We start from the raw sequence: 24,610 nt of genomic DNA, 5'->3' as shown, positions 1-24,610 counted from the left end.
ATCTTTAACCCACAACTAAATATTGTGTTTCACTAAATTCTTTCTTCTGAAAACAGGTAAAGGTAAAAAGGCAGCTATGATTTCTCTCTAGAGGGCCACTTAAAGGTGTACAGACACAGTGGTGGTCGATTGTATTACTGATTCCCATTCACTCAATGAAGCATGAGGAACACAGTTCATTAAAAGAAATCTATGGCACTTTCAGTCATGAATGCGCTAAATACTTCAATAGTGCAAAAGGACCTTTGAAGTATTTAAGGATGGGAAGCTGGGATGCAAAGAAGAAGGGTAAACAAGATTGGAAATGGATCCTATTTAATTTTGATGTTGAAATAAATGGCAAAAAAGTCTGCGAATGTTCTTGACAGATACCTCAAAGCATTATGCAGATTGCAACGTCTACACTTCCTGGTGACTTATTTGTATTCAGCTCTCCAAAGACAAAATGTAGGCCTATCTTTGATGTGTAGGATCACTTGAAAGAAATGGGTTCTATTTTCCAGTCATGTTTACCGTTCTCCTTTACCTCTCATCTGCTCATCATGATCTTTGCTTTATGCCCTACTGATGTATCTATTCATTACAGAAGGCTGAATTTAGACGGACGTATACAGAAGAATTTATTTTAATTAACTGTTTTTCTGCTGCTTCATACAAAAATATGGAAAACATGAGACTTCCTACAAAGACACAAGATAAAAGAGGAGACAATCATTTCAAGGCCTCTAAGGTCCAGGTTTGAACCTCACGGCCGATGGGGGCCTTTCTGTATGGAGTTTGCATGTTCTCCCCATGTCTGTGTGGGTTTCCTCCAGGTGCTCCGGTTTTCCCCACAGTCCAAAGACATGTAGATTAGGTAAAATATCCAGCAACTGGGGTTGCACAAGCCAGTGCATACTGTACTTGGTGCCGGTCCCAAGCCCGGATAGACTGGGGAGGGTTGCATCAGGAAGGGCATCTGGTGTAAAACCTATGCCAAATCTAATATGCAGAGCAGATCTGCTGTGGTGACCCCTAACGGGAGCAGCCGAAAGAAGAAGAAGGTCAACTCTGCACTTTAGCACAACTGTCAATTTGTTGCACTAAAGCTAAAACTATTGCTGTATAATCAAATTTTTATCTTATGTACATCTATTGTTATAACTAAAAAGGTTTTGCCACAATTAACTTCGAGTCAGTAAAATATGTATGACTTAAAGGGAGGACAAAAAACTTCACTCATACCATCAACGGGAGCGAAGATAATTTGCTTACCTCATGAATGTTTTCTTCTCATATGCTTTACTGCCAAAATTATGACAGTACAATGGTCATCATAACTTATATTTTTAAGCAAAACTAAATCCTTGCACACCCCCTCACACTTGTATCATTTCCAGAGACAATTACATGGCTCTATAAACGCCCTAATTGTTAAAGCTTACATCCTTTTCATGTGTTCCACTGCTCTTTGATGCAGAGACGAATTTGGAGAGCATTACACAAAAGATGAAAACCTCTGACCTTATTTAACGCTGTGCTCAGATCTTTCTGCACACCTACGCTGATGGTCTGATTGAAGATAACAGATTTGAAAGAGCTGTGGTGAATTTTATACCAATTATGAGAAAGCCACTTTAACAACCCCTCCCCATGCACAAAACTGTAAGTAATACAGTAGTAATAGCAGTAACTGCCAATCTCAAAGATGGCCACTATACATTACAGAAATGAGAAATTAATATTACAGGAATAACAGGAAAATACTTTAGATGCTTCCAGAGTCAGAGGTCAGCTCAGTCTCTTGAATTCAGTTGAACTGTGACATTATGTGCCACTGTTCGCATAAATATGAAGACAGAACCTAAAAACATGCTGGAAAAGGAAATGGCTGCTGGAAAGCATTTAAGAAGAGCAAAGTTTACTGATGTCACAGACACAAATGACACTCATTATGTCACTATTGCACCAGGATCGCAAACAATTTGTGATTTCCAGTGGTTTGCCAAAGTAGTATATTATAGTATAATGTAAATTAAAAATAATGCCTGGTTCAATGATGGATTTGATTTAATAAACAGGGTGAAGAAAACATCATGAAAATAAATAAAAATAAATACATAAATAAATAATCTCATCTCATTATCTCTAGCCGCTTTATCCTGTTCTACAGGGTCGTAGGCAAGCTGGAGCCTATCCCAGCTGACTACGGGCGAAAGGCGGGGTACACCCTGGACAAGTCGCCAGGTCATCACAGGGCTGACACATAGACACAGACAACCATTCACACTCACATTCACACCTACGCTCAATTTAGAGTCACCAGTTAACCTAACCTGCATGTCTTTGGACTGTGGGGGAAACCGGAGCACCCGGAGGAAACCCACGCGGACACGGGGAGAACATGCAAACTCCGCACAGAAAGGCCCTCACCGGCCACGGGGCTCGAACCCGGACCTTCTTGCTGTGAGGCGACAGCGCTAACCACTACACCACCGTGCCGCCCCTAATAATAATAATAATAATAATAATAATAATAATTATTATTATTATTATTATTATTATTGTGCATTTTACATGCATATATGATCAAATACACTTAAAATATTGTACATAAATACATTAAAAGAATACAAATGAAATGATATCCTGAAGATAATATAAAAACCAACATATTGCTAAGCAAAATTTATACCATCAAGTGATTGAGATCTGCGTTATTAAAGTCTGCTCAACAAATAAATTCAGAGAAAGAGCAAGTGTATGCTAACATTACCTAGTTTAGTCAATGCCAAAAAAAAACTATATTTTTTTTAAATAATAACAAAGCCTGGCCTGAAACAACTGAGAAATTTGCATTTCTAGGGAAAAAAAAAATCCAACATGTGCCTACTTTGCAACAAAACTACTGCCTCATGCTCATGCATAACCCGAGCTTTAGGGAAAAATCTAGTCTCTAGCAGTCTTATTACATCGGAGATAATCTGTTTATTAATTCCTGTTGCATTTCCTAACTGGTTTAATGTATGTAAAAAGAAGAACATAGAAATACACTACATGGCCAAAAACTTGTGGATACACTTCCATCACACCCATATGGGTTTTTCCAGATTTATTTCCCCTTTGTTATTATAATAAGCTCTACACTTCTATGAAGGTTTCCACTAGATCTTCGAACACGGCTGTGGGGATTTGTGCTCATTCAGCCACAAGAGGATTAGTGAGATCAGGCACTGGTGTTGGGAGAAGAGTCCTGGTGTGCAGTTGGCATTCTAGTTCATCCCAAAAGTGTTCAGTGGGGTTGAGGTAGGTTTTCTATGCAGAACACTTGAGTTCTTCCACACTAACCTTGGCAAACCATGCCTTCATGGCACTCACTTTGTGCACAGGGGCACTGTGATGCTGGAACAAGTTTTGGCTCCTTAGTTCCAGTGAAAGGAAAATGCAACATTACAGCATACAAAAACATTCGAACCAACTGTGTGTGTCAACCTTTTTTGCCAGAGTTTGGGGAAGAACCACATATGGTCAGGTGTCTACAAACTTTTGGCAAAATAGTGCATATAGCACTGTCATACAGCCAGGACCCATCGATCAATCTTTAATACTAAAAACAAGTAAAGAATAACATACTTGGAGGTGCGTTAGAGGAAAATGATCAACGATGGGGTGGGGTAATGTTTCCCGGTGCACAACAGTGTTACTGTTATTATCGCAAAATCTTTTACTTCCCAATAACAGTACGTACAATATCTTATATAAAAAACAACAATTTAATTGATTAAGCAGACACACTATACTTTCTATCAGTTTATAGTTAGTTATTGTGTTATCCCAGCGATAAACCAGCTATATATACACCAGCCGTTCTTTCACTAGTCTCTTTTCCTCTCTCTTGTAGCTGAAATTCCTGTCAGATCTGATCTTATAGAAAATTAATCAACATCTGCTGACCCATTTATTTTCCTTTCTGAAAATATAGTCATATAAATAAATAAACTAAGAAGTATGTGTTAAAAAATCCCTAGCATTTCAATGTGCGTTGGCTTTTTAAAACAAGTTAATGTTTGATATAGACTTCTTTTTCTGCACAATAAATGTACCTTCCTGTGGGAGAAGTGCAAACACAAAGCCAGCAGCCAGTGAGAACAGAGACGGAACAGACAGAAAGAGGGTGAGTGACAGAAAAAGAAGAAAAATGAATAAATGGAATAAGTCCAAGCAGCATATCTGGTTTCCAAGGCATATGTATGGACAGCCTGGTGTGTGTCTGTGTGTGTGTGTGAGTGAGTGTGTGTGTGTGTGTGCGTGCACGCATGCATGCATCACCAGGGGCTAGCCTGCTTCCGCTCCTGTCTGTTCAAGGTTTCCTCCCACGCACACTTAGCTTGGCTTTAACACCCTATACCTCTCTGACAACTCTCTCTGTCTTTTGCTCTCTCTCTCTCTCTCTCTCTCTCACACACACACACACACACACACACACACACACACACACACACACACACACACACACACCTCATTCTTGTCCATCACAGCTTGGTCCCATTGAAAGATTCCTACAATAAATTATAATATAAGCTGAATCATAATTAAGATTAATTCAAGATCCACACCTTCACAGCACCTACATGTCAACTGCAAGTGTCCTAATATCACTGATGTGTTATAAAAAGCTAAATATAATTAAAAACAATCCCACAGATTCTGCAATACATGGTGTGTTCTCTAAACAGTAAGAAATGATCAGAGCCTGGATGCACTTTGTTCAACACAGTGCGAAGGCTGAGCTCATTTAAAGCCACTGAGGCTCTGGGGCCATTACTTTAAATCTTAACCTGTCAGAGACAGGACAGAGATTCAATTTTCAATTCTGTGGCTCTCTCTTTTCTCGCCCTTTGCAAACCCAGATTTATTTACATGTGGCTTTGGGATAAAAGTGCTTCAATTTAATCTGTGTGCTGCAAAGTCATTGAACGGACTGCAATCTGTGCGAGAAGCACTGTTGTTAGCTGGATATTTTGGTTGGTGCACTGTTTCTCAACAGTGCATTTAAGATGATTAAAAATCCACCAACTCTGCTGCACTACTACCAAGTCACTTATATTGTAACTGACAAAAATTTGCGTACGTAAATGAGTGTAGCTGTGTGCCTTAACTCACGTCCTTCCGTACTTCTGCTTTCTAGTTGGACTGCACAAGTGCGTTCCCACTGACAAGTATGTAAACATGCAGTGGACTATGAGTATCTGGATGGTGGACTCAAAATGGTCAAAATGTCAAGTGGACAACACTAAACATCCTAAATGGTCGCCATCCTGGCTACGTATCGGAAGGGGAGGGAACACCAAACTATTTTCAGCCAGTCAGAAGAGGGCATGTCGTATGAAATATCTATGCATACAAATGAGGAAAATTAAAAAAAAGTGTTCATTTTTAGAGGTGAGCAAAAAAAGCTGCCAGATATTTTTTTGGTGGTTATGCAACGGTTATGGGCAAATGTTGCAATAGTCATTCCTGGCAAGTGCACAACTTGCTGTGCTCGATTTGAGACAACACTACCCTGTATAAGTAAGTATATAGTGTGCACAGTGTACTAAATGGAAGCGTATTAACTGAAATACATTAATTGAGACACAGCGTAGATCAAAATGACCCACACCTAAAAAAAAAAATCCAGAAAGAAGGTTCAAGCAGATTTAGTAATGCGTCAATGAATTACTATGAAGAGGTCATGTGTTTTGCATTTTTTGCCTGAATTTAGGTCCAAAGTAGAGGGTGGAGTCAATGGAAATTAATCAGTTTTGCAGCCTGATAGTCAATTTGTGAACAGAGTTAGCCACAGCAAATGAACACAACCTATAAGCAGGTATTATAATTGTAGGAGTGGTGACTCAGGGAGCCTCTTCCACGGCGTAATGGTTAACAAACCCCGTCACAACCCAAAAGGTGCTGAGTTCGAACCCTGCTTGCAGAGGCCTGCCGGGTTCAATACAAGAAAGGAGTGGCATGATTGCTAAAATCCATAGATAGACTGGTGTACCCTGGTCAGCTGGGACTGGCTTCAGCTTCCTCCGTGATAATGGATGGATAGATAATGGATGGATGGAACGCTCTGGACTACTGATCAGATGGTTGCGAGTTTGAATCCCACCTCTGCCAAGCTAGCAACGGTCGGGCCTTGAACAAGACCGTTAACCTTCAAATGCTTGTATCCTGCATCAGTTGAGCAATGTCTTTAGAGAGTGTATTTCTTGGGGAGTATCTCAAACTTGGCAAAATATCAAATGCAATTTGCTCATGAAAAAAACCTTTTTAACATTAACGTTCAAATCTCATTTCCTCCCACTACTCGGTATGTAATATCATTCATGCAATTATTCTTTGTAGAATAATCAAACATCAACAAGGCCAGTGAAAATGGCCACCTGAACAACAAACGTTAAGGACAGAGAGTTTGTATCTTTTCTTACACTACCGTTCAAAAGTTTGGGGCCACCCAGACAATTTTGTGTTTTCCATGAAAAGTCACGCTTTTATTTCCCACCATAAGTTGTAAAATGAATAGAAAATATAGTCAAGACATTTTTCTGGCCATTTTGAGCATTTAATCGACCCCACAAATGTGATGCTCCAGAAACTCAATCTGCTCAAAGGAAGGTCAGTTTTATAGCTTCTCTAAAGAGCTCAACTGTTTTCAGCTGTGCTAACATGATTGTACAAGGGTTTTCTAATCCTCCATTAGCCTTCTGAGGCAATGAGCAAACACATTGTACCATTAGAACACTGGAGTGAGAGTTGCTGGAAATGGGCCTCTATACACCTATGGAGATATTGCACCAAAAACCAGACATTTGCAGCTAGAATAGTCATTTACCACATTAGCAATGTATAGAGTGCATTTCTGATTAGTTTAAAGCGATCTTCACTGAAAAGAACAGTGCTTTTCTTTCAAAAATAAGGACATTTCAAAGTGACCCCAAACTTTTGAACGGTAGTGTATGTCTTCCAATCACATCACCCTTACTAATTTGAATTTGGACTTTTTTTGAAACAACATTAAGTGCATCATGAAAAATTCTGTACTACAGACCAAAAATGGTTGGTTCAAACCCCACAGCACAACCCAAATGAATAAATATATATCTTAAATAAGTTTAAGGCCTAAAAAATAGAATTGTACCTTCCTCATCTTCTTGTTTTGTATCAGCAGGGGTATTCTCAGTCTCCTCTCCGGTATGCTTCTCCTTCTTGACCCCTTGAGTGTGAAAGTAGGATTAACAAACTGAAGGACTTGATAAATTTGCCTCACCCCTTTTCTAATTCAGTCCTCAAACAGTTTTGATCCATAATTCAAAACAGCCCATCCGCCTCTGCCTATTTTATTAGCCCTTTCAAACCCAGCCAATCTAAACTGCACAGCCAGCAGGCAGCCAGATTATGGTTATGATTTTTAATAATGGTGCCCAGAGACAAATTTGAATGCTGCTTATGAATAGAAGAGGGATATCTGTAACTTGGTTTGAATTATCTATCAGGAACAAGGCAAGGAGTGAGGGCATGCTTTCATACACATAGCCAGGCAGCAGTGTAACACAATGCAGACACGCTACAGAAAAGTAGCATATTAGATGAAAGTAGAAGCCACACCTTTGGGTGTGAATATATCAAGATTCTGAGCACATTAAGAGTGTGAAACAATGCACAAAAAAGCTTAAGAATCTCTGAGAGGTTGATAATTTCAGTGTCAAATTTATCATTTTGAATCTGCTGTACTGTACATGTTTTGATAGAAACATTGTCTTGATCTTGATGTTGGTGTGTGAAATTGATGATGCACTTACCAGCACGATCAGTGCCTTCCTCTGAATCGTCTTTCTTTTCATCATGCTTTTCTTTCTCTTGCTTGGTTTGGCTCTCTCCTGCTGACTTCTCATCATCCACTTTAACACACAAACACACATGGATAAGTAACTCATCTCATCTCATTATCTCTAGCCGCTTTATCCTGTTCTACAGGGTCGCAGGCAAGCTGGAGCCTATCCCAGCTGACTACGGGCGAAAGGCGGGGTACACCCTGGACAAGTCGCCAGGTCATCACAGGGCTGACACATAGACACAGACAACCATTCACACTCACATTCACACCTACGCTCAATTTAGAGTCACCAGTTAACCTAACCTGCATGTCTTTGGACTGTGGGGGAAACCGGAGCACCCGGAGGAAACCCACGCGGACACGGGGAGAACATGCAAACTCCACACAGAAAGGCCCTTGCCGGCCACGGGGCTCGAACCCAGGACCTTCTTGCTGTGAGGCGACAGCGCTAACCACTACACCACCGTGCCGCCCCATTATTATTATTATTTAAAATAGATGTAAGAAGTTGATCATATAAAAAATTCAAAAGATATACTGTTGCACATTTAAGATAAAAATAAATTATTCCTCAATTAGTTTAAAACATAATAATAATTTTAAAAAAATTACAAAACCTCAGCTCTGGTGGAAAGTAATCTAAAATCGTCCACTGTTTCATTAGTTATTTTCCGAAATGGTGTTCTTGATCCTCTAATATATAAATGTACTAATTTCACAATTTCAAATAACAGTCTAGTTCAGGCGTCTCAAACTCCCGGCCCGGGGGCCACTTCCGGCCCGCCTCCCTTCCCAATCCGGCCCCTGACTTGATATCAAAATAATAATGTAATTCGGCCCTCCAAGAACCGACTGTAGCAAAGCCCTCAAGTTACTCAGACTGAACAGGAGAAAATCACGTTAGAACTATTTTTAAAGCTTATAGAAACTACTAATTTCATAATCTGTGAATAACATTGCGATCGGTTTTGCTCACGTTGTAAACAAAATAAAAACAAATACTCTTATTTTGACGACGTAAAATAAGTGTAGCTTAAAATGAAGTGCGCACCCATAACGACAGTTGAACTTGATGACTCAAAAAACTACTAGCCCAGGCAAGGTATGTCGCTTTCAAAACCCAAGAAGAGAAAGGTGGATGAGGAGCATAGACAGTTTCAAGAAAGATGGACATCAGAATATTTTTTTGTTGAGTTCGGTGGAAATGCGATTTGCCTCATATGTAAAGAGAAACTTGCTGTTAATAAGGAATACAATCTCAGGCGCCATTATTCGACTAAACACGGCGAGCATCATGACAAATACAACGGAGATGACAGAAGACAACGAGTCGAGCAGCTACAAAAAGGACTATTATCCCAGCAAGAACTTTTCCACAAAGCCGGTAAGGAGGCTGATGCTGCAGTGGAAGCAAGCTTTTTGGTCAGCGAATTGATCGCCAAAGCGGGGAAGCCGTTCACTGATGGACAGTTTGTGAAGGACTGTATGGTGCGAGTAGCTGACATCGTCTGTCCTGAAAAGAGGAGTTTATTCAACAACGTTTCTCTGTCAGCAAACACCATAGCCGAGCGGATTAATGGACTGTCAGGTAACATATACGAACAGTTACAGAACAAAGCCCAAAGTTTCATTGCATACTCCGTTGCGCTTGATGAAAGTACTGACAAAACGGACAACGCTCAGCTAGCGATTTTCATCAGGGGTATTAATGACAAGTTTGAGGTAACAGAGGAGTTGCTGAGTTTGTGTCCAATGTATGGCCGTACCACAGCAAAAGACATATTTCAGCAGCTGTGCGGTGCGATTGAGCGGCTTGATGTGCCGTGGAACCGACTGGTGGGCATTACCACGGATGGAGCACCATCCATGACCGGCAGAAAAAGCGGACTGGTAGCGCTGGTACAGAGAAAGTTGGAGGAAGAAGGTGCTGATCCAGCTATTGCTCTGCACTGCATTATACACCAGCATCAACTGTGTGCCAAATGCTTGAATTTTGAACATGTGATGTCTGTCGTCCTGAAATGTATCAATTATATCAGGTCCCGAGGTTTACAACACCGCCAGTTTCGAGCTTTTCTGGACGAAATTGAGGCATCGTACGGTGATGTACTCTACTTTACTGAGGTGCGCTGGTTAAGTAGGGGAAACGTGTTGAGGAGATTTTTTTGAGCTAAGAGCAGAAGTGAACAGATTCATGGCAAATGGCAGGCTGGATGTTCCTGAGCTTGATGATCCAAAATGGACAATGGATTTAGCCTTCCTTGTGGACATAACACGTGAACTGAATATCCTGAACTTAAAGCTGCAGGGCCCTTATCAGCTCATCACATCAGCATATGAGAGTGTGAAAGCCTTCTCCACAAAACTGAGATTGTGGAAAGCTCAACTGTCTGTTGAAAACCTCTGTAATTTCATCACATGCAGATCTTTGGTGGAAGAGGGCACAGCGTTCAGTGGTGATGAATATGTCTCTGCTATTGAAAGCCTGCAACAAGAGTTTGATGAACGTTTTGCTGACTTTAAGGTACACCGTGACACCTTTCAGCTATTTGCAGACCCCTTCTCAGCTGATGTGGAGAATGTCACAAGTGTTTTGCAAAATGAACTTATTGATTTGCAGTGCAACAGTCAACTGCAATCTAAATTCAGAGAGGCACAGGGAAAGGCAGAAAAGATTGGAATGTTTCTGAGAGAGCTGCCTCCATCATTCCCAGAGCTGTCCAGAGTTTTCAGTCATGTCATGTGCCTTTTTGGAAGTACATATGTGTGTGAGAAATTATTCTCAACAATGAACTTCACTAAAAACAAATACAGATCAAGGCTTACAGATGACCATCTTGAATCTGTACTCAGAGTGTCAACGGCAAGATCCATCACAGCAAATATGACTCAGCTTTATGAGCACAAGCGCTGCCAAGTATCTGGCAAGAAATAAAGCAGAATGGGGTTAAGGATGATCTGTTTGAGTGTAATGCACTACGGTAAAATAGTTTACAGTTGAAAAGTTAAAATTTACATACAAATGTATCATATTTGAGATTGTTATATAAAGACAATGCAAAGAGGTTGTTTTTTTTGTGTTGTAAGAAGTAATATATATATATATATATATTATATCTTTGAATCAATGTTTATTATCATTAGTTCAGTGATGGCACAGGTGTCTGAAATGAGATTAAAAAAAACTTTTTGTTTTGTGTTATACAGCACAAATGTGGTTAAGGATGATTTGTTTGTTGAGTGCAGTGTAACAAAGAATGGTTAAAATTTTGATACAAATGTATTGTATGTGAGATTGTTATTTGAAGACAATATGCAAAGTCTTGTTATTGTGTTAGCAAGAAGTAATGCATTCTGGTATTTTATTTATCAGATCCTTGCCAGGTTTATATGCTTTGAGGTAAAAAATAGTTTTTTATAGCTCTTTTTTATCATTATTTCATTTGTATAAGCAGGTGTATATATACAAATAAAAACTTGCACTTTCGGTTTGTAGTTTTGTTACACAGTATTTGAAATAAAAAGCACTGCATTTTCGGGAAAAAATCTGTTCTTTTCGTATTATACTTGACATGGCCCTCCAATCAGATTAAGTTGGCAGCAGTGGCCCCCAGCTCATTTGAGTTTGAGACCCCTGGTCTAGTTCTTTTCCACATTATTGCAGTAGCATAATTGTCCCCATTTTTCTGTGAAAATTTTTTGGCTAGATTTTTAAGGAACATTTGACATTCAGTTCCCATGCCTCCATTGGTTCCAAAAACCAGGGCTGTGAAGGTACCCATTTCTACATTGAGGATTCTTTGTTGGTATTTTCTTTTCTTTTCTCTTGTTCTTTGAAAATCTCCGATGTATGTTTTTTCGGGTTACTTTGGGAGTTTACATGCATTACACGGACGTCAAAGAATGCTGTAACCCCCCTGGTCCAGAAACCTCCAGCCTTTATTTCGAGTCAGGCTTCAGGACTTCTATTGGTGGACTTCAGATCAAAACCTTCGTTGTCTAATGGAATAAGTCTCGGTTCTGCCTCTACGTCATTACAGACTTTACCAAGTAGTGTCGTCAAAAGGTCGTGAATACCATCATGTCTTTGAGCCACGAAGTCCCCTCTTTTGCAAGATAAGGCATGGTTGACGGAGAAACTTACTCCACAAGTACAAAAACTTGGAAGGTCAGGTAATGTGAGGTTGTAGCGCAGTTTCAAGGAGTCCCTGAATTCGTGTTTGTTTAAGGCAAAGCCCTGCTTTGTAATAGGTATTGCGTTCAGCCATGAGCTGGCACCTTTGTCCCTCGCTTGTGTAATGTATGTTAGTAGATCTATTGGGAGGGAAGCGTTGATGTGTTCCATTTTAGATCTCATTATCGCTGTCTTAAGTGACTGTTGCTGTTTCTTCAGGTCCTCCGTTGTTGAAGGCATCAGTGTACTTTGCGATATGATTGACTGTACATGTGGAAACGTTATTGAAGTTGAAAAGGCGTATTGTTGAGGCGCTTCTTCTTTCTATGCAGATATGCAAACGGTAAGTTCTTTTGAAGACTACGTAGATCCTATTCATGAACCCTGAGCGGGGGATAGAGTTATAAGTTCGTTTAACATGCCAGGCAACAGATCTGTTTGTCCAAACAACGTAGTCAGAAACAGCTCATTGATGGTTTCATGAATAGGATCTATGTAGTCTTCAAAAGAACTTATCGTTCGCATAAAATAAGTGAATTTCGGCTTATACCCCTTGGTAAAGGTGATATAAGCTGAATGCATAATAATAATAATAATCTAATGTAATGGGGCCATGCTGGAGCTCATGGCCGTTACAATCAGATTACTTGCTGATGACACCATTGCCATTGTGTCTTCTGTTATCAGAGCATGTAAGTGGAAGTGAGTGGATGGCTCTCTCACATGACAATTTCACAGACTTGCAGAAAACTCAAGCGCAGATGGCATAAGACAAAACAAGACACTTTTTTTCCTTGCCTGGGTAGATAACTAGAAAAAAACTATAAATATGCACTCTCATGTTGACTTTCTGAAATTTTTCATAAATATGATTCACTTGATTAGAGACTAAATCAGCGGTCTCCAATCATCTCAGTATGATGGCGAAGAATTCTCTAGTACTTTGATAAATGCAGTTGCTGTGTTTCCTGTCTTAATTAGTCCTACACTTCATATTATTAACAAGTCACTTTCCATTGGTTCTGTCCCATCAACTTTTAAAACTGCCATGATTAAACCACTGCTTAAAAAAGCTAACTGGGAGCCACAAGCTCTGAACAACTACAGACCGATTTTCAATCTTCCTTTTATGTCAAAACTACTTGAAAGGGCCATCATTGATTAACTTATTGCCTACATGTCTGACAACAATCCTTTTGACAAATTTCAGTCTGATTTTCGATCCCCGTCATTCCACAGAAACTGGCTTGACCAGAGTAATCAATGATCTACTAATTACTGTTGATTCCGATTTGATATTATTGTTGCTGCTTCTTGACTTGAGTGCAGCTTTTGCCACCATAGACCATGGCATACTTCTAAGTCACCTGGAGAAGTACATTGACATCCAAGGGATGGTACTTTCATGGTTTCCCTCATTTATCAAACAGAACCCGATGTGCAAGTGGCAATAATTCAATCTCTGAATTCTCTGAAGTAAAGTTTGGTTTACATCAGGGACCAGTTCTTGCCCCAGACTTTTTTCCATCTATATGCTTCCTCTTGGTGATATCATTTGCAAATACGGTGTCAACTTTCATTGTTATGTGGAGGACACACAGCTATATGTATCTGTGAAGCCAAATGACCTTTTCCAACTCCTAACCTTAGATGCACGCCTAGCAGAAATTAGAAAATGGATGGATATGAACTTTCTTGGGCGGCACGGTGGTGTAGTGGTTAGCGCTGTCGCCTCACAGCAAGAAGGTCCTGGGTTCGAGCCCCGGGGCCGGCGAGGGCCTTTCTGTGCGGAGTTTGCATGTTCTCCCCGTGTCCGCGTGGGTTTCCTCCGGGTGCTCCGGTTTCCCCCACAGTCCAAAGACATGCAGGTTAGGTTAACTGGTGACTCTAAATTGACCGTAGGTGTGAGTGTGAATGGTTGTCTGTGTCTATGTGTCAGCCCTGTGATGACCTGGCGACTTGTCCAGGGTGTACCCCGCCTTTCGCCCGTAGTCAGCTGGGATAGGCTCCAGCTTGCCTGCGACCCTGTAGAAGGATAAAGCGGCTAGAGATAATGAGATGAGATGAGATGAACTTTCTTCTGCTAAATGCTGACAAAACGGAGTTGTTGATTGTTAGACCAGCCAAATATGGGTACACTTGTGAGAACTTGAGTGCTAACACTGATGATGTAGTATTTCTGAAAGTTTGACCTTCAAAAATCTTGGTGTGATTCTTGATTCTCGTCTCACATTCCAGGCACATATCAAGGCTGTTACCAAGGCAGCATTTTTTTTTCCATCTTGGTAATGCTGCCAAAATCCAATCTATTCTATCTTTGTGTGATGCTGAAACATTGATACATGTTTGTATCCTCCAGACTTGATTACTGTAATGCTGTTTTCTCTGGTCTTCCTAGCTGTGCTACATGTGCAGCTAAAATCCTGACAAAAACTAAAAAAAAACCCTGATCATATAACACCCATCATAGCCTCTCTTCACTGGTTACCAATATAAGCTAGCTTTGCTTTTAAGATTCTTCTTTTAACTTATAAGGCTGTGCATGGACTCACACCACCTCACCTACAGTAGCTGAGCTAATTACAGCCTATCCACCGGTATGCCCCCTTCGCTCTCTTCATGCTGGTCTCTTGGTCATTCCACCAGTTAAGAAAACAAATTAGCTGGTCAGAGAGCATTGATCTACCGTGCACCCCATCTCTGGAATGGCCTTCCATGTATCCAAGATAAGCACGCTCAGTGGATATTTTTAAATGAAGACTGTTCATTTAAAAATGAAGGCTGTTTTATTGTAATTTTCATCCACTGATTTATTTTCCTTGATTCCATTTATCTTTTATGACTTAAACTCAAGAGTTCCTCATACATGATGTTTTAATGTCACTTTTTATTGCTATTAATGTGCTATTGATATGGGGGCCTCATTTCATTTTTATTTTTACATGCTGGCCGAATGTTTTATTCCATGTTTTATTTGTGTAGTGTGTTATGGGACCATGCTGCATGGTGATTCTGCACTTTAACTAAAACAGAATTGAATTTTTCCCAACACAACTCAAAGCCCTTTCCCATCCCATAAAACATGCACATGAAAAATCACTACATATTGCTAAACACATATTTTACAATACAATGTATGCATTATGAATGGAAAACCATGTAGACTAGCATGTCCTATCAATTGCTGTGATCATCAAAACTCTTATGCATATCCTGCAATTGTTATTCACAATAAGATCTTCGTGCACACTATCCTTTCAAAACATGTAGCACTGTTTGGCTTTTCTCAATATGGCTGCATGCTGTAATCATTTCAATCCCACTTGAAGATGATGGGTTCTCTTTTGAAGCTGGTTCCTCTTCAGGGTTCTTCCTTTGGGACTTTTTCCTTGTCGCTGTCCTGGCTTCCTGGTTTGCTTGTTAGGCATCTAAATCTATATCCAGATTCCTGGATCAGTTGCTTTTGAGTCAAGTGAAAAATCCATCCATCCATTATCCATAACTGCTTATCCCTTACAGGGTCACAGGCAGGCTGGAGCCTATTCCAGCTGACTATGGGCGAGAGGCGGGGTACACCCTGGACAAGTCGCCAGGTCATCACAGGGCTGACACATAGAGACACAGACAACCATTCACACTCACGTTCACACCTACGGTCAATTTAGAGCCACCAGTTAACCTAACCTGCATGTCTTTGGACCCGGAACACTCGGAGGAAACCCATGCAGGCACGGAGAGAACATACAAACTCCGCACAGAAAGGCCCTCATCAACCACTGGGCTCAAACCCAGAACCTACTGTAGATGACATATCAAATGTTTAAACTGAGAAAATGTATCATTTAAAGAGAAAAATTAGGTGATTTTAAATTTCATGACAACAACACATCTCAAAAAAGTTGGGACAAGGCCATGTTTACCACTGTGAGACATCCCCTTTTCTCTTTACAACAGTCTGTAAACGTCTGGGGACTGCGGAGACAAGTTGCTCAAGTTTAGGGATAGGAATGTTAACCCATTCTTGTCTAATGTAGGATTCTAGTTGCTCAACTGTCTTAGGTCTTTTTTGTCGTATCTTCCGTTTTATGATGCGCCAAATGTTTTCTATGGGTGAAAGATCTGGACTGCAGGCTGGCCAGTTCAGTACCCGGACCCTTCTTCTACGCAGCCATGATGGTGTAATTGATGCAGTATGTGGTTTGGCATTGTCATGTTGGAAAATGCAAGGTCTTCCCTGAAAGAGACGTCGTCTGGATGGGAGCATTTGTTGCTCTAGAACCTGGATATACCTTTCAGCATTGATGGCGTCTTTCCAGATGTGTAAGCTGCCCATGCCACACGCACTAATGCAACCCCATACCATCAGAGATGCAGGCTTCTGAACTGAGTGCTGATAACTTGGGTCGTCCTTCTCCTCTTTAGTCCGAATGACATGGCGTCCCTGATTTCCATAAAGAACTTCAAATTTTGATTCGTCTGACCACAGAACAGTTTTCCACTTTGCCACAGTCCATTTTAAATGAGCCTTGGCCCAGAGAAGACGTCTGCGCTTCTGGATCATGTTTAGATACGGCTTCTTCTTTGAACTATAGAGTTTTAGCTGGCAACGGCGGATGGCACGGTGAATTGTGTTCACAGATAATGTTCTCTGGAAATATTCCTGAGCCCATTTTGTGATTTCCAATACAGAAGCACGCCTGTATGTGATGCAGTGCCGTCTAAGGGCCCGAAGATCACGGGCACCAGTATTTTCCAGCCTTGACTCTTACGCACAGAGATTCTTCCAGATTCTCTGACTCTTTTGATGATATTATGCACTGTAGATGATGATATGTTCAAACTCTTTGCAATTTTACACTGTCGAACTCCTTTCTGATATTGCTCCACTATTTGTCGGTGCAGAATTAGGGGGATTGGTGATCCTCTTCCCATCTTTACTTCTGAGAGCCGCTGCCACTCCAAGATGCTCTTTTTATACCCAGTCATGTTAATGACCTATTGCCAATTGACCTAATGAGTTGCAATTTGGTCCTCCAGCTGTTCCTTTTTTGTACCTTTACCTTTTCCAGCCTCTTATTGCCCCTGTCCCAACTTTTTTGAGATGTGTTGCTGTCATGAAATTTCAAATGAGCCAATATTTGGCATGAAATTTCAAAATGTCTCACTTTCGACATTTGATATGTTGTCTATGTTCTATTGTGAATACAATATCAGTTTTTGAGATTTGTAAATTATTGCATTCCATTTTTATTTACAATTACTTTGTCCCAACTTTTTTGGAATCGGGGTTGTAAATAACGAAACAAAAAGCCACACACACACACCCTACTCCATACAGACACGCACTTAACCATGCACTTTACTCTACACACTTGTTACAGAGCCAGCTGGAGGTTTTATTGATCAGAGAATGAGTGTTCAGTGGTAAAATAGCCTCCATTATATTTTGCTTGGAATAAGTTTTCTTCTGCCCGAGTGTGAGGGAATTGGGTGAGTGCCCTTGCAAGACTGGTCAGCATGATTTAAAGCTCCAGTTTGTCAGAATCTGCTTCCCCTAACTAGATAGCTGCATGCTATGAGTCAAGTACGTGTGTGTACACCATCGCAGGATGAGAATTTAAGCTTTTGCGATGTTCAAGGGAAGCTTGTGATGCTTTGTTGACCGGGTATTGACATGGCCAACCAGCCTGGGGTTGCCTTCGGTCCTTTCAGTATAGTAATGCGGCCATGTTCTCTTCATACTTCAGCATTTACAGGCAGTAATTATTATTTTTTCATCTTACTTTCAGGTCGAAATGATGTACACAAGATCGCCATAATATATAACAGGAGAAAAAAAAATTTTCTCAGTATCTTTCTTCGAGAAATTGAGTCAAGCCTGAAAAACATATTAGTACTGTTCCACTTTAATGGGTCACTGTGATCCTGAAGGAACAGAGTAGTTAATATGGGATGATGCACACTTATGTCAGGCTGTGCAGCTCGTGTGACCCAACAGCAGAAAAGAAAACTGGCTCGAGAAGCTCTTATTATAATTCTGGGAACAATTTCTTTCCTTAGACCGCTGTACTGAAGTAATCTTAAAAGAGAGCCCATGCAGAGTTGGTAGAAGATGGAAAAAAGGAGTTTTTTCTAACTCGTAAACTACCGTACATGGCTAACAAGTTAAAATCTTGTTGTTTGCTGTCCAAGTTGATTTTTTCCTCATTACCGGTTAATTTCTGCTAACATGTTTATGACATTTAAGTAATTTTCTCCGAACTGCTGGAGTAACGTGTAAAAGCTTGGCATATTAGCTACAGGCTCTGCTAAAGGCTGAGATAATTATAGTCTGGAAAACAGAGTATATTATCCAACAATGTGTCTTAACTATAGATGTCTTAACTACCGTACCTTGTTGCATCTTTCCATGTTATGCTTTAATCTTCCATATTACAGTAATTTACAAAATAATGCTAAACTGCAGCAAGTCACACAGTTACCAAGATTATTCCAACCCCATGAATTTGAATGTAGACAAACTGATGACACCACCCCATAAACTGCCTGGGTTGCTCCATCACTCTTGTTCTCTTAAAGACAAGATGGCTCATTAGCTATATCGTGTCAGAATGTCTTGATTGCAGCCTAACATGTTTTCATAACTGTAAAGATAAATCAACTGCAATATAGTATACAGTATCTTGGGTAGGTATTGGATGCATTCTTTATTCTAAATACTATATTTGTTTCTTATTGCTTGGGGAGTTCAAGATACAGTCAATTCAGAGCTTTCAGTGTTTTAAAAGGACTGTTAAAAGGCACTTTTTTACATCATCCGTAATTGTCTTTTTATGCTTTTTTTTAGTAATATTTCTGCTGATGTCCGAGTCATTATGCTTATGAGTGATTTCCATTGTCGGTATTTCTAGTCTGGTTTTTTTGGTTTTTTTTTTTACCTTGTTCCTGCCATTTTGAAACTTTACTGTGGGACCACAATGGAAATAAGTGTAATTTGCACTTTTTGTGTAATCCTTGGTTTCGTTTCATGTTTTTCAGTTGTGGTGTATATGCATACAGTATAGCTGATTTGCGTGTTATTTTACCTCAATCAATCAGTCAGTCAGTGCGTTTACATGCACATCCAAATCGAGCTACTGTCGGTAATCGAGCTAAGGGTCCCAGCAGGGGTGCCAGAGAAATCCAATCCTACATGCACACAAGGAAATCGAGCTATTGTGTGAGGTACATTGTGCACCCGAGCCACAGGTGCCGCTATACGCCCCATTGTGTTGGTACACTTCTGGTTGTCATCATGATGAAGAGCTATTCAAGAGTATAAACAAAGTTATCAGTTCCGTGTTCGTTTGTTCTCCTTGTTCCTCCTGACCTCTTCTGCTGCTCGGTACTACTACTGTTGTCATGCCGACCGAGGCTGTTGTGTTTCCCGCTTGTGGTCTCGTCACTCGTCACTTCCGGAAGGGGCAGTGCTGAAGTAGCTCGACTACGTAGCTCGATAGGGTTTACATGCACTAAGTAGCTCGGCTACAATCGCATAATCTAGGTCGCATAGCTCGATTACGAGAAATCCAGTTTGGTTCGATTTCAGCCGAGCTAAGGTGTTTCCATGGCATTTAGAACTTCGATTTCAGTCGAGCTATGGCAGAAATTCGATTTTCTCTATGTGCATGTAAACGCACTGAGTGATTTAAAAAGAGGACCTGGGCAAACGTGAACCATACTGTTGCAAAAAAAGGTAAGTACTTTTTACCGTAGACATTGCAAATCGATAAGTGTGCTGCTATAAAGTATTCTGTAATATGTGGTGTCTGAATCCAGCCACCACCCTTTTTTAAATTTTTGTTAAACTTATCTTGGTCTATCTGAATACACACTTTCTATTTAAAGAAATATAAACAAAACAGAAAAAAAAGTCAAGAGACATCACGGATGTAAATTTGAAGTGCACTGGTGGTATGTTAAAAATAACAAAACCAAAAATGGCCAAATGCATATTCTCTTTCACAGTGCTTTGCGTTTCAGGGTGGATTGCTCTTTGAATTCAGTATAAAGTATAACCACATAGATGCAGATTGAACTTAATAGCTTAAAATGTTAAAACACTAAAATGTTAAATAATTTCAGTCCTTCAGCTTTACTTTTTTTTTTTTTTGATAAGACCACATTGGGGCGGCACGGTGGTGTAGTGGTTAGCGCTGTCGCCTCACAGCAAGAAGGTCCGGGTTCGGGCCCCGTGGCCGGCGAGGGCCTTTCTGTGTGGAGTTTGCATGTTCTCCCCGTGTCCGTGTGGGTTTCCTCCGGGTGCTCCGGTTTCCCCCACAGTCCAAAGACATGCAGGTTAGGTTAACTGGTGACTCTAAATTGAGCGTAGGTGTGAATGTGAGTGTGAATGGTTGTCTGTGTCTATGTGTCAGCCCTGTGATGACCTGGCGACTTGTCCAGGGTGTACCCCGCCTTTCGCCCGTAGTCAGCTGGGATAGGCTCCAGCTTGCCTGCGACCCTGTAGAAGGATAAAGCGGCTACAGATAATGAGATGAGATGAGAAGACCACATTGACATTTGAGTGTGTAAGCTTGCACCTGCACTTTGGTGAAATTATAGACTAACAGTGATTTTTATGCACTGAAAGCTCAGCTGCTGCTTCTCAGTGCTTCAGGGTTTCGGTCAAAAGCCTGAGATTTACAGTTCATTCATACAGTTATTCAGAGCAGCACTAAATGCTCTCGTAATTGTTCATCCCTTGTTGACATCTTATGAATAACAAATGACATCCTGAATACAGATGAAAAAGCTGACCTACGACTAAAGCCCACACGTTCCACAAGTTAATTTTAGGAGAAAGATGAAGCAGCTGGTTCAGTCTAATGCCTTAATTGCATTGGGTTTAAGCATGCTGTTTCTGGCAGAGCGCGTGCGCACACACACACACACACGCGCTATAAATGCGAGGCAGGATTCATCTGTGGGGTTCCAGTGAACATCTACATGTATTCCAGTTTGGATTATGTGGTGATGGTGAAGGCCATCCATTCTGCACCACATGCACACAGGCGAGAGGTGAGAAAACATGCAAATGGAAAACGTGGAACACACAGAAAAACACCATAACGATGCTGATGGGCTGATGTTTGTTAATGTTAATGGGGATCACAATGCCAATATCCAACACACTCAATCAATCACAACACACACACACACACACACACACCTGAAAAGAAAAAAACTAAACGTGCACCACGTGGTCATTTCCTACTGTATCATGTCATCATGGTGTGATTTTACATTTGGAAGAACTTCATACAAACTAACTTGTGCTCATTTGTGCAAAGACCAAAGAAGGGGTGTGTTTAAGGCTCATAGCTTTTATATTTTATCATGATTAGCTATTATATGAATTATAATACTTCCTTAATCTTTACAATCAGGATGGGCTGCTAGATTTATTTATTTATGTCTCATAATGGGTGTTTAAGTTACCTTGGTCCAACCATATATTAACCAAATGTACAGTATATCTGAAGTGTAGTTATTAATGGTGCTTCGTTTGTACTGGCATGGATCCAGGACTGTTCTAGAACAATGATTTCGGCTTCTTAACAAACAGAACTGGACTGAATGATATTGCACTATTGTAGGATAAAAACTAAGTTAAGTTGGTATTCATAGTGCATACAAACTACAGCTGTATGTACATGTACCGGTGTTCTGTAAAGTTATCCTACCTCTTGGATTTGTCCTACCAAGCCTACTGCGCATGTGCGAAATCCAGGAGGGTAGGAAAATTCAACAGACTCGTCTGCCGAGCCGTGCTGCTTGTCAGGAAAACCCTACCTCAAGCTTCCAGCTGTTTTGACGCTGTTTTTTTAAATATTACATTCAAATTGTTTGATTTACTCAACCAAATAAGCTATATTCAATAATTACAATGTAGGCATATTTGCAATTCAGAAACATATACAATACAGTATTTATAAACAAACGAAACGATGCCCCGTCATAACTTTGACTGCACAGTGCCCACTGCGTGACAGAATTAGCAAGTTCTCATACAGACCGTTTTATTATTCAAAACAAGTCATTACAAATTATTTGACTCGGCCAAAGATTCGACCAATACGCACAAAACATAAAAATCGGCAAATGCGTGAAATACTCACCGATTTTCTATCAGCCCAGCTGATCGGTAGGACAAAACTCGGTCCAAATTCCAAGATATGACGTCATGTGTTCTGCCCATGCGCAGTAGGCTTGGTAGGACACTCGGCCAAAGACTCGACCAATACGCACAAAACATAAAAATCGGCAAATGCGTGAAATATTCACCGATTTTCTATCAGCCCAGCTGATCGGTAGGACAAAACTCGGTCCAAATTCAAAGATATGACGTCATGTGTTCTGCGCATGCGCAGTAGGCTTGGTAGGACAAATCCAAGAGGTAGGATAACTTTACAGAACACCGGTATCTATGCTCAAAGTCAGGTGTATAAGCACTTACGTCCTCACGGTTAGTCAGGCAGTATGATCAGATGATTACCTCACAACCTACTTTTCCAAAATGCATTTCCTTTCATTGCTTTCCTGCAAGTTCCTTAGGCCAAGTTTACATTAGACCGTATCTGTCTCGTTTTCTTCGCGGATGCACTGTCCGTTTACATTAAAACGCCTGGAAACACCGGGAAACGGGAATCCGCCAGGGTCCACGTATTCAATCCAGATCGTGTCTGGTCCGGTGCTGTGTAAACATTGAGAATACGCGGATACGCTGTGCTGAGCTCTAGCTGGCGTCGTCATTGGACAACGTCACTGTGACATCCACCTTCCTGATTCGCTGGCGTTGGTCATGTGACGCGACTGCTGAAAAATGGCGCGGACTTCCGCCTTGTATCACCTTTCATTAAAGAGTATAAAAGTATGAAAATACTGCAAATACTGATGCAAATACTGCCCATTGTGTAGTTATGATTGTCTTTAGGCTTGCCATCCTTCCACTTGCAAGTGGTAAGTGACGCGCATGTCCGACATGCACTGAGATCTCACACACAGCGGCTCAGTCCCAAATCACTGCTTGTGCACTTCACTCGCGCGCTGTGTGAGCTGCGCAGGGCCGGAGTGCGCACCCTCCAGAGGGCACTCGCTGTTCAGGGCGGAGTGATTTGGAGCGCAGGATGCCTGCGGAGCCGAGCGTATCCGTGTATTGGTGTTGCTGTGTGCAGGCGAATCGTGTATTGGTGTTGCTGTGTGCACACTAATCGTTTTAAAAACGTTAATCTGATGATCCGCTGATACGGTCTAATGTAAACCCCACCTTACTCCAGTGGTGCATCACATTTTTGTCTGGCTGGGACACCACAGAAATTTCCCCAGCTCTTTCCTTTGGACTAGCCCTAAATCAGACTACAGAAACCTCGGTTTCTCTGCGCAGCAAACGCCACTACTGTTGTAACCATGTTACACAGCCACCCCCGCAGAAACGGCGAGCATTGTTGTACTTTCATCAACGGCTGTCAAATGTACAAAATGTGTCACTGCTTACCAGAATTAAACCAAACAACTACCGTATCTGTTTTTTTATCTTATAATAACATGACACATTATTTACTTCTAAGAAAGAACAATTCTTTTTTTTCCTGACTTATCTAGACCAAGCTATTATGTTGTGAGCATTTCTAAACATAACACCATTAATAATCACTGAAAAGTGTTGGGAAATATTTCAGAGGCAAGTCTTACCAGGGTCACTTCTTTCCGTAGTTATTTCCTTTGCAGAATCTTCAGCAGCTGAAAAGCAGGTTTCTGGTTGGGGGGGGGAATAAAAGAACACATCAAAAACAGCTCAACAAAATTGATGTTATGGAATCAGGAGATAAAAATACCTACATAGAGCTTTTAGAACACATTCATGAGCATTGCATAAATCTTTCACAAAGCAATATATTGCTTTAATTTATATCGAGGAGAGAAACAATAGAGAAACTCAGTTGACTGCTTTGAGACCGTTACCGTATTTTTTTCTTTTTTTAAAATCTCATCTTGGTTGCTTTGTGTTTACTAATAACACACATCTGCAGCATCTAGCAATCCTCTATAAAGTAACCATCTGTCATTCTACCTTGAATTTTAGAGACATGCCTGAACTGAATCTATGTCTTATGCAAACGGGAACTGAATGCCTTTCAAATGAAATGATGCTGGGAAGCTTTGGGAGAGAAAAAAAAACAGTCCCAAAACATCACAGAACTTCCACCATGTTTTACAGTTGGGATCGGGTTCTTTTCATTATAGTCATCCTTCTTTTTACGCCAAACCCACCTTGAGTGTTTATTGCCAAAAAGCTCCATTTTTGTTCCATCAGACCATAAATACAGTTCCAGTCAAAGTTGTAGTAGAGTTTCGCAAACTTCAGGTGCTTATGTTTGTGGTTAACTGACAGAAAAGGCTTTTTTTGTGGCAAACCTTCCAAATAATCTGTTAGCATGAAGGTGGAATCTGATGGTGGTTTTGGAGACTCGGAAACCCCAAGATTTTACTTTTTCTTGTCATTCACCAACAGTGATCCTTGGGGATTTTTTTGCCCCTCT

General features: G+C 40.7%; 1 protein-coding gene across 1 annotated transcript in view; it reads right to left on the bottom strand.

The window, feature by feature from the left end:
• The window catches only part of macrod2 (mono-ADP ribosylhydrolase 2), a 1,287,170-nt gene that overhangs the window by 42,294 nt on the left and 1,220,266 nt on the right, over nucleotides 1–24,610 (bottom strand). The window contains exons 14-16 of the mRNA XM_060925481.1: nucleotides 23,763–23,825; nucleotides 7,824–7,922; nucleotides 7,163–7,237 (exon numbers count right to left, since the gene is read on the bottom strand). Of these exons, the coding sequence (XP_060781464.1) occupies nucleotides 7,163–7,237; nucleotides 7,824–7,922; nucleotides 23,763–23,825 (237 nt within the window). The remainder of the gene's footprint in view (nucleotides 1–7,162; nucleotides 7,238–7,823; nucleotides 7,923–23,762; nucleotides 23,826–24,610) is intronic.

Source organism: Neoarius graeffei, chromosome 7 (assembly GCF_027579695.1).
Source record: "Neoarius graeffei isolate fNeoGra1 chromosome 7, fNeoGra1.pri, whole genome shotgun sequence".
NCBI classification, from domain to species: Eukaryota; Metazoa; Chordata; class Actinopteri; order Siluriformes; family Ariidae; genus Neoarius; species Neoarius graeffei.
The sequence above is the reverse complement of the archived record's forward strand: the minus strand, read 5'-3'. Positions and strand labels throughout refer to the sequence as shown.